Raw genomic sequence first — 11,159 nt, 5'->3', positions numbered from 1 at the left:
TAGGGTCTTTCCACAACTTTCTCGATATACTGCTGCATTTGATGTTCATATATTTGTTATATTATTAACAATACACATTGTTATATAACTATATTTTTATGCAGTACATTTTTTTAAATCATGATTTTATCATGGAGGTTCCCACCCAGCAAAGACAAACCTGGCACAATAACATGAGGAAATTGTGAAATTGACATTTCTTTGTCCAAGTATATTTATTGTATAAAGAAATATTTCCTTATTGCAACATTTGGGGTTAAAAGCATCAAACAATAGATGAAAACTACCCTGGGAAACAAAAGGTGCTTGAAAATTACACGAACATGTTTTTAGCCAATGTAACATTAGCTAGTGCAGTAACCCAATATAGAGTGGATGGTGTGTCCCATTCAAAATACTGCAGACATGAGTTTTACCGATACCTCCCTACACCCCGAGCCCAGATACAAAATGCGGTAGACTAAAAATACATATTTGTAAAAAAAAAAAAGAGAAAAGAATTATAATAAGTTCATGTCTAAACTAAAGAAAGAATTGATCTAAAACGGAGAGCTTTAGATAACTGTCCTATACACATATAAACAATGTTGTTCTTATCCCCCAATCACCAGCTTCATCCTCAGGGTTTTTCCCATTTTTCATCAAGAGGGCAGTCCTCCAGTGTCATGACGATGTCTCTCAGTTTGGGATCGTCTCTCCAATTCACTCTACTTGCCAAGATGACCCCCTGGTGAAGAACAATGACAACATTGCATGAGGAACTGTGACTAAAAGACTTGCCTCCACACTGGGCTCTTCTGTCTACATGTGAAAATGTTGACTGAACCGAGGTTTACCCTGAGGACATTCTGAGTGATGGTGGCCATCTTGCGGTACTTCTCCAGGTGTGACAGGCCTTTCTCCAGGATGTGTCTGTACTTCCCCCCCTCTGGATGCTCCTTTTTTCTCTTCAGCTCATCCATCTCCTTCATCTTCTCATGAGTGAGACGCTTCAGCTCTACAGAGATACGATATGGTGATGAAGCCTGCTTGTTTCTGCTTTAGCTAATCTGGGTGGAAAGTCAAAATCTTCAGAAGAAATGGAACATACTATGAGCAACTCATGTACAGTGCATCTGTAAAGTACTCACATCCCTTCATTTTCCTCACGTTTTGTTATGTTACAGCCTTATTCCATTATTTCTCATCAATGGTGTGGTCTGAATGACTATGTGCTACTAACCCTGCTCTGCCTTCCCTCTGCCTTCCCTCTCCCTGGTGCCTCTCTCTCTCCCTCCTATCTTCTAACCAGGTTCAGTGGATGCCCCACTGTCACCAGCAGACCTCACGAAGTCCGATAGATACCCCTGTGTCTACTGTGGATGATGTAGCATGTCCGTAGAATATTCTCTCTCCTATGATGCTTTTAGCCTCTCTCACTCTGAAATGTAATTCAATGCAATGTATTGCTTCATAAATGTTCTTAGCCGGTAGACAAACATACTCCTGGAGCTTGCTCGATCGCCTTGTTGAGAGGGGTCAGGGAAGAATTTTTACAGCTCACTTATCTGGCCCCCGGGTGATTACTGTTTTTTTGCTTCCCTCTGGAATATGTAGAGAGTGGGTCGTATGCCCACCTCCCTTGTTCTCTGTAAAGCGCATTGTGTTGCCTCTGGGTATGAAATGCGCTATACAAATAAAGCTTTGATTGATTGATTGATTGATCAATCTACACACAATACCCCATAGTGACAGTTTTTTTTTTTTTTGGGAAATATCTGCAAATGTATACAAAATAAAACACCTTTGACAGCAATTACAACCCCAAGTCTTCTTGGGTATGACGCTACAAGCATGCCACGCCTGTATTTGGGGTATTTCTCCTGTTCTTCTCTGCAGATCCTCTCAAGCTCTGTCAGGTTAGATGGGAAGCATCGCTGCACAGCTATTTTCAGGTCTTTCCAGATATGTTCAATTGGGTTCAAGTCTGGGCTCTGCCTGGGCCACTCTAGGACATTCAGACTTGTCCCGAAGCCACTCCTTCGTTGTCTTGGCTGTGTGCGTAGGTGGTCAATGTCCTGTTTTAAGTTAAAACTTCCTCAGACCCCAGTCTGAGGTCCTGAGCGTTCTGGAGCAGGTTTTCCATCAAGGATCTCTCTATTATTTGCTCATGGGCGCGGCTGTAGCTCAGGAGGTAGAGAAGGCTGTCCAACGATCGTAGGGTAGGCGGTTTGACTCCCGGCTCCTCCTGATGACACCTCGAAGTGTCCTTGGGCAAGACATTGAACCCCAAATTGCTCCCAATGAGCAGGCTAGCAACTTGCATGGTAGTTGCCACCATTGGTGTGTGTATGGGAGAATGAGAAGCCTTCATTGTAAAGCACTTTGGATAATAACGCTATATAAGTGCAGTCCATTTACCATTACCATTTGTTCCATTCATCTTTCCCTCAATCCTGACTAGTCTCCTAGTTCCTGCCACTGAAAAACATCCCCACAGCATGATGCCGTCACCACCATGCTTCACTGTAGGGATGCTATTGGCCAGGTGATGAGCGGTGCCTGGTTTCCTGTAGGGATGCTATTGGCCAGGTGATGAGCGGTGCCTGGTTTTCTCCAGACGTGACACTTGGCATTCAGGCCAAAGAGTTCAATCTTGGTTTAATCAGAACAGAGAATCTTGTTTCATGGTCTGAGAGTCCTTTAGGTGCCTTTTGGCAAACTCCAGGCAGAATATCATGTGCCTTTTACTGAGGAGAGGCTTCCGTCTGACCACTCTACCATAAAGGCCTGATTGGTGTAGTGCTGCAGAGATGGTTGTCCTTCTGGAAGGTTCTCTCAGGTCCAGCGTTCCTCTATGGAGATATCAGAGTGACCATTGGGTTCTTGGTCATCTCCCTGACCAAGGCCCTTCTCCCCCGATCTCTCAGTTTGGCCAGGCGGCCAGCTCTAGGAAACGTCCTGGTGGTTCCAAACTTCTTCAATTTAAGAATGATGCACTGTGCTCTTTGGGACCATCAATGCTCCAGATTTTTGTTTTGCACCCTTTCCCAGATGTCTTGGAGGTCTATGGACAATTTCCTTGGCTTGGTTTAAGCTCTCACATGCACTGTCAACTGTGAGTTATTACTACTTCACAAACAGTACAGTAGACAGGTGTGTCCCTTTCCAAATCATGTCCAAATGACATTTGCCACAGGTGGACTCCAATCAACTAATCACTAATATAATCAATGCCAAAGGTGCCTCAACATAGTACTGAGTAAAGGGTCTGATGTGATTTTTATTTATTTATCCATTAGCAAAATTTTCCTAAAAAATGTTTTCACCTTATGGGGTATTGTGTGTAGATTGGTGAGGGAAAAATGAATTTAATCCATTTTGGAATAAGGCTGTAACATAACAAAATGTGGAAAAGGTGAAGGGATGTGAGTACTTTCTGGATGCACTGTTAACACCTTAATCGAAATATTGCCTAGAATAAGGTCAATAGTCAGATGAATCAATTCCATGTAAACGTAGTCATGTGCATCAATTGTATCTAATTCATAATACCACATGGAGTGTTTGCAAACACTAAATACACAGTACTTATATTGTAAAGCAAAGTTCCCGGTGACATACCAAGCCTCTGTTTCCGCAGCTCTGCGATTTGATCCTGGAGCTCGCAGGATTCCTGGTAACACAAAAAAGAAGAGTTCACCAATAACATAATACTGTATGTGTGTGAACTGTAAAAAAGCGAGGGAGCCATTTTCAGCTTTGTATTCCAAAAGCAAAGCAGAGGAAAAGTCCTCACCTGCTGCAGCGTCTTTATGGTTGAGCACAGGTCCATGTTATGATTGGTCAGCTCTCTCATTGCTCTAAACAAACAGTGCAGGGTAGATCGTTCTTATATGGCGCTTCATTACAACTCAGACAGACTTGCTCTTTATCAATATCACAACTAGGGTATATAATGATCTTTGATTTGGAAAGTGGCGTATGCCTCATACAGTCAGTGAGACTGTCTGAGACTTGTTTCAATCCTCCTCCTATCTAACTTACTCCGCCTCTGGATCATTCTGTTTCAGCTTCTCGGAGATGGCATGCCACATCTGCATCCTGGAGAGGAACAACAACACATTTTTTAACAAACAATAAATGTGCTTGACAAAAGTCAAATATTGATCAATGACTCAAACTTCCATTGTGAAAACTCATAACAGACATTCAGCACTAACACTATTAAAGTGCACATTCACGCACACTGTATCAAACTCCTCTTTTATAGCTCAAAACATGAATTTGATAGCTACCTGTGCAATGCCAATGTCTTGTTATAGTGTGTGGTTTTTGCTTCCGCCAACTCACTGACATAATCTTGTCTGTAGGATTATAAAGTGACAATCATACTTCATATCAAGATGTAAATCAAAATGCAATTGTAATGCAGTAAATACATACGATGCTATTACACTTCAGACACTCACAAGTCTCTCTCTGCTGCAGAAGGGCTCCACGATATTTCGCTTTTTCCTATTGACGAGAATAAGACCGATAAAATAGTAACACAAAAGTGTCACAAACAATGTGGAAGAAGTAGGCTTATTAGTATGTAATTGTTGTATCAGTCACCTGCTTGGAGCTTCACTGACATCTCAAAACACTGATTGGACATCTGTTCTTTGATCCTGGGGGCGAGAAAAACACTTACTTGTAAAAGGGAATAATGAATCACAATAATACTATGCTCTCTCCATCTCAGGAGTATCTGATGCTGGTCGTCGAAGGAATCACTGTAGCTTTGACATTATATCAATCAAAAGGAAGCATGAGAAGCAAACCTTATCATATCTATGGTGGAGTTATCCCCCTGCTCCTGCGGAACGTCTGCCTGACAGCCATTCTGTGCAGCAGACCCAACCATGGAGGCAAGCTCCTCCAGTTGACCAGAGGGCTCCATGATCTCACAGATCTAGTGGGAACAAACAGGTTCACTATAATGCTAAGACCTATTGACATATCTTAACCTGTTTATGTCTCCACGCGCAAAAAAACTAAGGCATTATTAAAAGCTCTAGCAAACGAACTTCTGGCGATGTTTTGTGAGCACAGAATGAACAGTTAAATTACAGTAGAACTGATAGTTAACGTTAGAACGCTCGTAGCTAATGCAAAAATGGTTCACACTGAGAATGCAGCTAACTTTTGCTAGCTAACGTTATCATAACTGTGTGTGTTCTACATACCTTGCTTCAGTTTTCAAATATGTTTTACTTTATGAATGGAAATTCATGTTAATCCACTTGCTATGAACTTAGATCGCTGCAAGCAAAACATAACACAGTTAACTTGTGTTTTTTCCTCTCCGTTTAAGAACGGACTCCGCCACTCAGGTAGTAGTAAGAGGCATTTTCATTGGCTAAACGACATTAAATCCGGCATTGTGATTGGTGAATGGTACAAACTGAAAGTGCCGCCGGGATGTGAGCACTAACCACGTGACCACCTAACGCTTCGACAGCCCCCTGGTTTTATTCTAGGCGGAGTGAAATTAAGATAGCTGGGTTATTTGCCTTTGCTGGCTGTATTTGTCATTGACATTTGTGGCAACGACACTGCTGGACCAATTTCGGTGTAAACATCTTTTTTATTTTATTTCAGTGGATCGTGGAGTATCTAGGTTCATTGTTTGTCGCCACATTTCGACAAATGTAAAGATTGTTTTGTCATTCTGTTCTTAGAAATAATCTTGAATTTGATGGCAATAATCTCGGAATGATTTGACGACATTGCCTGACTTCGTTTACCTGACCGTGACAATTTGTTTAAAAAACAATAGAATCATCGCTCAGACTGCCAAAGGTAGGAGATAATTCCGCTATTTTGCTGAACTTTTGACATACGAGCTTTGACCTGCCTGTGTTTTTAGTGTACGCACATGCAGCCTACATGTCAGCGCATTGTCCTTTTGTGACCATCCTCAGGCAGCGACCCCGTTATCTATTTGACAATCCCCATCGCATCCGTGCACTGAGATGCCCTATGCATCCCCTCGCAAGCTTACCCTTCATCCTATGGATTTCCATTTCTTTCTAGCACATACGAACAACCTCCTCCTCTTCTGGTAAATGTAGGAATTGCAGTTTACCCGGAAGAAGACCGGTGAGGTCGTCATGGGGGGCAAAGTCAGTAGCAAGATGGCAGCCGCCAGTCGAGTTGTCCAGGTACGCTTGTCAAACTGGACCATTTACCGTACTGCAACCACACTTGGCACTCAAGTGAGTAACTGAAAACGTTTAGTAGTCTGCGTAGTTTATCTATTTCAAGGACAAAGGTCGGTTGGTTATGCTGTTGCTTAATTTCAGTCTTAGTTCGACTGGCTAACAACCCTTGCTAATGCCCTTGTTGTTAATCTGCATGGAAACCATGCAGCGCCCAGCTAACTTTAGCTACCGGTGTTTAGCTGACAAAGCATCCATGGCATAGCTAAATTGCACAAGAAGAGTTTTAGCTTAGTGTAGCTAACTAACATCTTTGCGGTTCAGTCGTTGATCTGTGTCTTAAATAGCTTCAATTGCAACAGTGGCGAGTGGGTTCCTTTTTAATTCAAACATTCTGCTGACGCCCTAAGCAATGAACTGGTCTGACAATTTATATATTGTCTTCCTAATTTAAGTGTGGATTAATTTAGATTTTCTGTATGATGTGATTTCAGGTTGTGCGACCCCATGCACCACTTATCAAATTTCCCAACAGACAAGCCATCCCCAAGGCAAATGGTGATTATGCAGTATTTTAATCTGTTGTCTTCTCTTTAAAACTGTGTTATGTATTTGTTCATTCCTATGCAGTTAAAGCACCGTGGCCCCCTCCCTTATCAGCACTTTTACCATGTGGACTTTTAGAACACACTTTTGGAGTTGGGGCTTAAAGGACAATGCTCGTTTTTGACAACCTGGACCTTATTTACGACATATTATAAGACGTTTGACTCACCGAGATCACTTTGGTGTAGTTCGGAGGCCTGTAGAAGAAATGTAAAATCCAGCGCGAGCCAGTATATCCATGTAATGGCGGTGATCGGGGCAACGAGAATGCAGCTTCTAAAAATCTATTTTCTGCCGCGAAACGGTTGTTTTCATCAATCTGTCTGGATGAATCGCTAGTTGTGCTTACATAGAGAGCATAGGCCTGTTGTGGTATTTCCCATGCCTCTAATATGATCTTTAGAAACGTCGTTAGACACGAAATAGCTTCCTCACTTTCTCCAGCACGCATGCGCACAGCGTGCTGGAGCAACTATTGCGCGCTGTGCGCATTAGTGCTGGAGCAAGTGAGGAAGCTATTTCGTTTCGAAAGACGTTTCTAAAGATCATGGCATGTGAAAACCACAACAGTTATGCTCTATGTAAGCACAACTAGCGATTCATCCAGACAGATTGATGAAAACAACCGTTTCGCGGCAGAAAATTAGATTTTTAGAAGCTGCATTCTCGTTGCCCCGATCACCGCCATTACATGGATATACTGGCTCGCGCTGGATTTTACATTTCTTCTACATGCCTCCGAACTACACCAAAGTGATCTCGGTGAGTCAAACGTCTTATAATATGTCGTAAATAAGGTCCAGGTTGTCAAAAACGAGCATTGTCCTTTAAGTGTTGATTTGACTCTTTCTTTTCTGCTTCTCATTCTGTTTCTCATTCTAAGTCCAAGAAGCACTGGATACACTCTTAGTCAACCCTCCACAGAGCTCTCCTAATCCCCTTCCAGTCACAGCAGCACCACCTCCCATATCAAGACCTTCTGGACCCATCATCCGACTCCCTGGCACCCCAGACACCCTGGCCATAGTCCAGGAGCTGCCCCAGAGGTACCGCAGAAGGCCGCTGGCTGCAGAAGAGATGGACTACATCCAGGTCAGTCACCACCTGCTGTCCAACCTGGAGCACTGAAGACTGGAGACTGACAACACTGCTTAAGTCTGGTTGTTTTGTTTATAATCCGATTAATATGGTCACTCATAGGATAGGGTTTAGTTCATATGCTTTTCACATTGCTGAATGGAACGGTATACTTGATAGTCCACCTGTTCTGGCCACTTTGTTGGAGTGGAGTATTGGAGTGGAGTAACTGAGTTATCTCAACTGGTATGTCTCTCTGGTATGTCTCTCACCAACAACTCTTGTGTTGTCTCTCACAGCGTGGTGGACCAGAGTGACACTCATTGACTGAACACAAAGTCCTCTGCGGAAACCAGCTTCTTTGTCTTTGCCTCATTTTGTCCCTCAACACAAGAGGACCTGCTTCCACACCTCAACAGACGTTATGCAGAATAAAGATATTATATAATTCATGTTGAAAATGTACATATAAAGTTTATTTTAAAAATGTGTTTGTGTAGATACTATGCTTGATTGTAACTTCATTTTAAGTGACATTTTCATTTCATTGTGTGCCATGTTGAAGAGACGGCATTACAGTCATTTTCACTTACCACTATTTATTTGATCAGCAACCACCCTATAGCGTTCTGAATATATTTCAGTCCTTGAGTGTTGTTGTGAACATTTTGGCATAGTATTCATCCATCACAGCACAACATTGTTGTTCATGAACAAAGCTGCTTTTTTGTACATATATATTGGGCTGTATATGCTTCTTTTATCTGCTTGACCTTTGGTGATATCACCCAGGTACAACGACCAGCCTGAATGACATCACTCACTGAACAAACTGAAGAGACTTTTCTCTTGGCTCCCTAAGTGCAATAAATGGAGAACTCTGGCTTGCGAAGCACAGTGCTTAACTGGGCAGCAAGTCTGTTGGAAACAAAGCAAGTTGGACAAAAGAGTGGGAAGTGGATTGAGTTTGTGTGATGTGCTGGATATGAATGATTAACTATTAATATAATAATGACTGGTATAATATTTCTCATAAGGGGTGACCAAAAAATTCTGAACTCTAAATCATGTTTATGGTAGTGTATTATAAGGAAAGCTGAAATATATATTTGTATGAATCTGCAGTTTAAATCTGTGTCAGGTGAGAAAATTTCACCAAACCCAGGACATTGCAACCATGATTTTAGTTATATTCAGCTCATGAAACCTTACTATTTAACATACCAAACAAAAATCCCAGTGGTGGAATATTGTCAAAATTGCCATCATTTGTGCATTTTTGCCATTATCAAGGTTTGTTCTGGTCATATTAAACATACAACAAATAATCTGAACTTCAAATCATGCTTATTGGATGTTTACTGTATCATAGGGAAAGTTGAAACCTAAAATACATACATATACAGTTTACAATACATATACAGTTTAAACATACATGTACAGTAGCCTACATATACTGTAGAGTTTAAATCAGTGTCAGTGGCATTGTGCCCATTGACACGGGATGGGTACCATTATGTGACCCCAAAACATACTGTAACATGACCAACAACAACAAAAAAACTAAACAATATATTCAAAAGTTACAGTTAATGGAAAAAGATGAGTTTTCATACATCTCGCATTGGCACAAGCAGCTGTGACTTTGGAAAGTCTACAGCTCAAACATGCAGACAAGTGTTAGATATTTTAAAGATTATGGATAGGTTGTGTAATTATAACTGATACTTAGCCTTATTGTGGTATTGTATTGTGGTTGTATTCTCTCCCCAGAAGCACCAGAAGGAAGCCAAAGTGAGTTCACACACTTGTGGTTTATTAAAATAAACAGAAGACCAACACATATGTGGGCCACACTTAGCGCCGTGTTATTAGTGTGGGTGTTCTCTCTCTTCCTCTCTCTCTCTTCCCCTCTCTCTCTCTTCCTCTCTCTCTCTCTCTCTCTCTCTCTCTCTTCCTCTCGTGCTGTGTACCTCAATACCTGTGAATTGGAAAGACCTACATGCAGAGAGACCAGGAAGAACACATTCCAGTAGTAAGGGTCTGGAAATTCTCAGTTCATTCTCAACATGCACAGAGACCAGGGAGACAGGTAGTAATGGGAAGGGTCTGGAAATCATTTTCGATTTCCAAGGAACGTTATCGACGGCTGCATGCCTCTGGACGCAATTGGATAGACCTACAACCAATCAGAGCAACGGAACGTGAGTTAGTCATCGTATCAAGTGGTCATCATATTAAGCCTGCCGCATATTAGATAAGCCATTTTGATTGGCCCGGTCAAGAACAGACCGGATGGAAACCTGTGAGCGTTACCAGACTGTGGAGAGAAACGTGAATTCATGTGATCAGGATGGCGATGCCAGGCTAGCCACAGTAGCCTATACTCTAATGGCTAAACTGCAGAAATGATCGTTTTCACATTAGTGGTTGTTAAAGAATTGGATAGGCTACTGTGTGTCCATGTACAAAGAAATGGGTATAGGCTACTACACTCCACTACACCACTGATCCTGTTTTAATGTGCTTGTTGCTACAGAGATCACGTTGAGATGAATGGTCTGATGAATCAGAGTGGGAATTTGGGCACATTTTTACTAGCCTGAGAGGTTAGTAAAAATAGCCTACTGAAACCACACAACATTGTTATTGAACTTTGATAACAGTTTTGACAAATGCATCCGAGAAAGATTTTTGAAACCTCCATATGTTCCTTGTGTATTTACTGTGTATAGAGTAGTGGTGGGGGTGTCAGATGGAGAGGATGCTGCAGATGAACATGACCCCAACATCTCCTGCAGCCTGAACTAGCTACAGTAGGAAAGAAGACGGAGGACTAAGAGACACTTAGGGGCCGGGCAGCTTCCTTTAGCTTAACTATTAGCCTTTATGCACACTTAGGGGCGAATAGTTTTACTTCTCATTATCCTCCTCCTCTTCCCCCTTGTTCATCCTCAAAATGCCCAGCCCCGATTCAAAGCTGTGCGGCAACTATAACTATTTAACTTTCTGATGTAACATAGACGGCAAAAGAACATGGTTTTATGAGCCAGTGCGAAATGATTGCAATTAGAGCCTATAGCCTACCCATGCGTATAGCGGCATATCTCAATAAAGCCTTTTAAGAGAGAGAGAGAGAGGAGGAGGAGCCAGACAGAAAGGCGGAGGAGAGAGATGTGGAGGAGGAGGAGGAGGATTAAAAAAAAAAAAATCGAATTTGAATTGTGTGTGTAGTGTGAGTTTGTCACTGCTCTGCACCTTTCATGCACTCTTAAGGAATTTGATGTATGC

At 42.0% G+C, this 11,159-nt stretch overlaps 2 protein-coding genes across 8 annotated transcripts; one reads left to right on the top strand and one right to left on the bottom strand.

The window, feature by feature from the left end:
* Positions 1 to 247: 247 nt before the first annotated feature.
* Positions 248 to 6,088, bottom strand: cenph (centromere protein H). Of its 2 annotated transcripts, none has more exons than XM_084456760.1 (10): positions 6,029 to 6,088; positions 4,806 to 4,936; positions 4,597 to 4,652; positions 4,452 to 4,497; positions 4,278 to 4,346; positions 4,027 to 4,083; positions 3,779 to 3,842; positions 3,604 to 3,655; positions 837 to 997; positions 248 to 727 (listed from the first exon to the last, which is right to left on the bottom strand). In XM_084456760.1, the coding sequence occupies exons 2-10, from the start codon at positions 4,922 to 4,924 to the stop codon at positions 620 to 622; spliced, it is 732 nt and encodes a 243-aa protein (XP_084312886.1). In that variant the 5' UTR covers positions 4,925 to 4,936; positions 6,029 to 6,088; the 3' UTR covers positions 248 to 619. The 2 variants fall into 2 exon arrangements, with proteins under 2 accessions (XP_084312886.1, XP_084312887.1); XM_084456761.1 differs by lacking the exon at positions 6,029 to 6,088 and adding an exon at positions 5,211 to 5,348.
* Positions 5,460 to 9,051, top strand: kgd4 (alpha-ketoglutarate dehydrogenase subunit 4). Of its 6 annotated transcripts, XM_084456764.1 has the most exons (6): positions 5,460 to 5,598; positions 5,706 to 5,826; positions 6,099 to 6,242; positions 6,680 to 6,743; positions 7,675 to 7,883; positions 8,168 to 9,051. In XM_084456764.1, the coding sequence occupies exons 3-6, from the start codon at positions 6,138 to 6,140 to the stop codon at positions 8,183 to 8,185; spliced, it is 396 nt and encodes a 131-aa protein (XP_084312890.1). In that variant the 5' UTR covers positions 5,460 to 5,598; positions 5,706 to 5,826; positions 6,099 to 6,137; the 3' UTR covers positions 8,186 to 9,051. The 6 variants fall into 6 exon arrangements, with proteins under 6 accessions (XP_084312890.1, XP_084312891.1, XP_084312893.1 ...); XM_084456765.1 differs by having other exon boundaries at positions 5,460 to 5,826; positions 6,099 to 6,188; XM_084456767.1 differs by having other exon boundaries at positions 5,460 to 5,826; positions 7,738 to 7,883.
* The last annotated feature ends 2,108 nt before the right edge of the window (positions 9,052 to 11,159 follow it).

The sequence above is a fragment of the Borostomias antarcticus genome, assembly GCF_949987555.1.
Source record: "Borostomias antarcticus genome assembly, chromosome: 23".
NCBI classification, from domain to species: domain Eukaryota; kingdom Metazoa; phylum Chordata; class Actinopteri; order Stomiiformes; family Stomiidae; genus Borostomias; species Borostomias antarcticus.
Note: the sequence above shows the minus strand (reverse complement) of the source record. Positions and strands in the feature narration are given on the sequence as shown.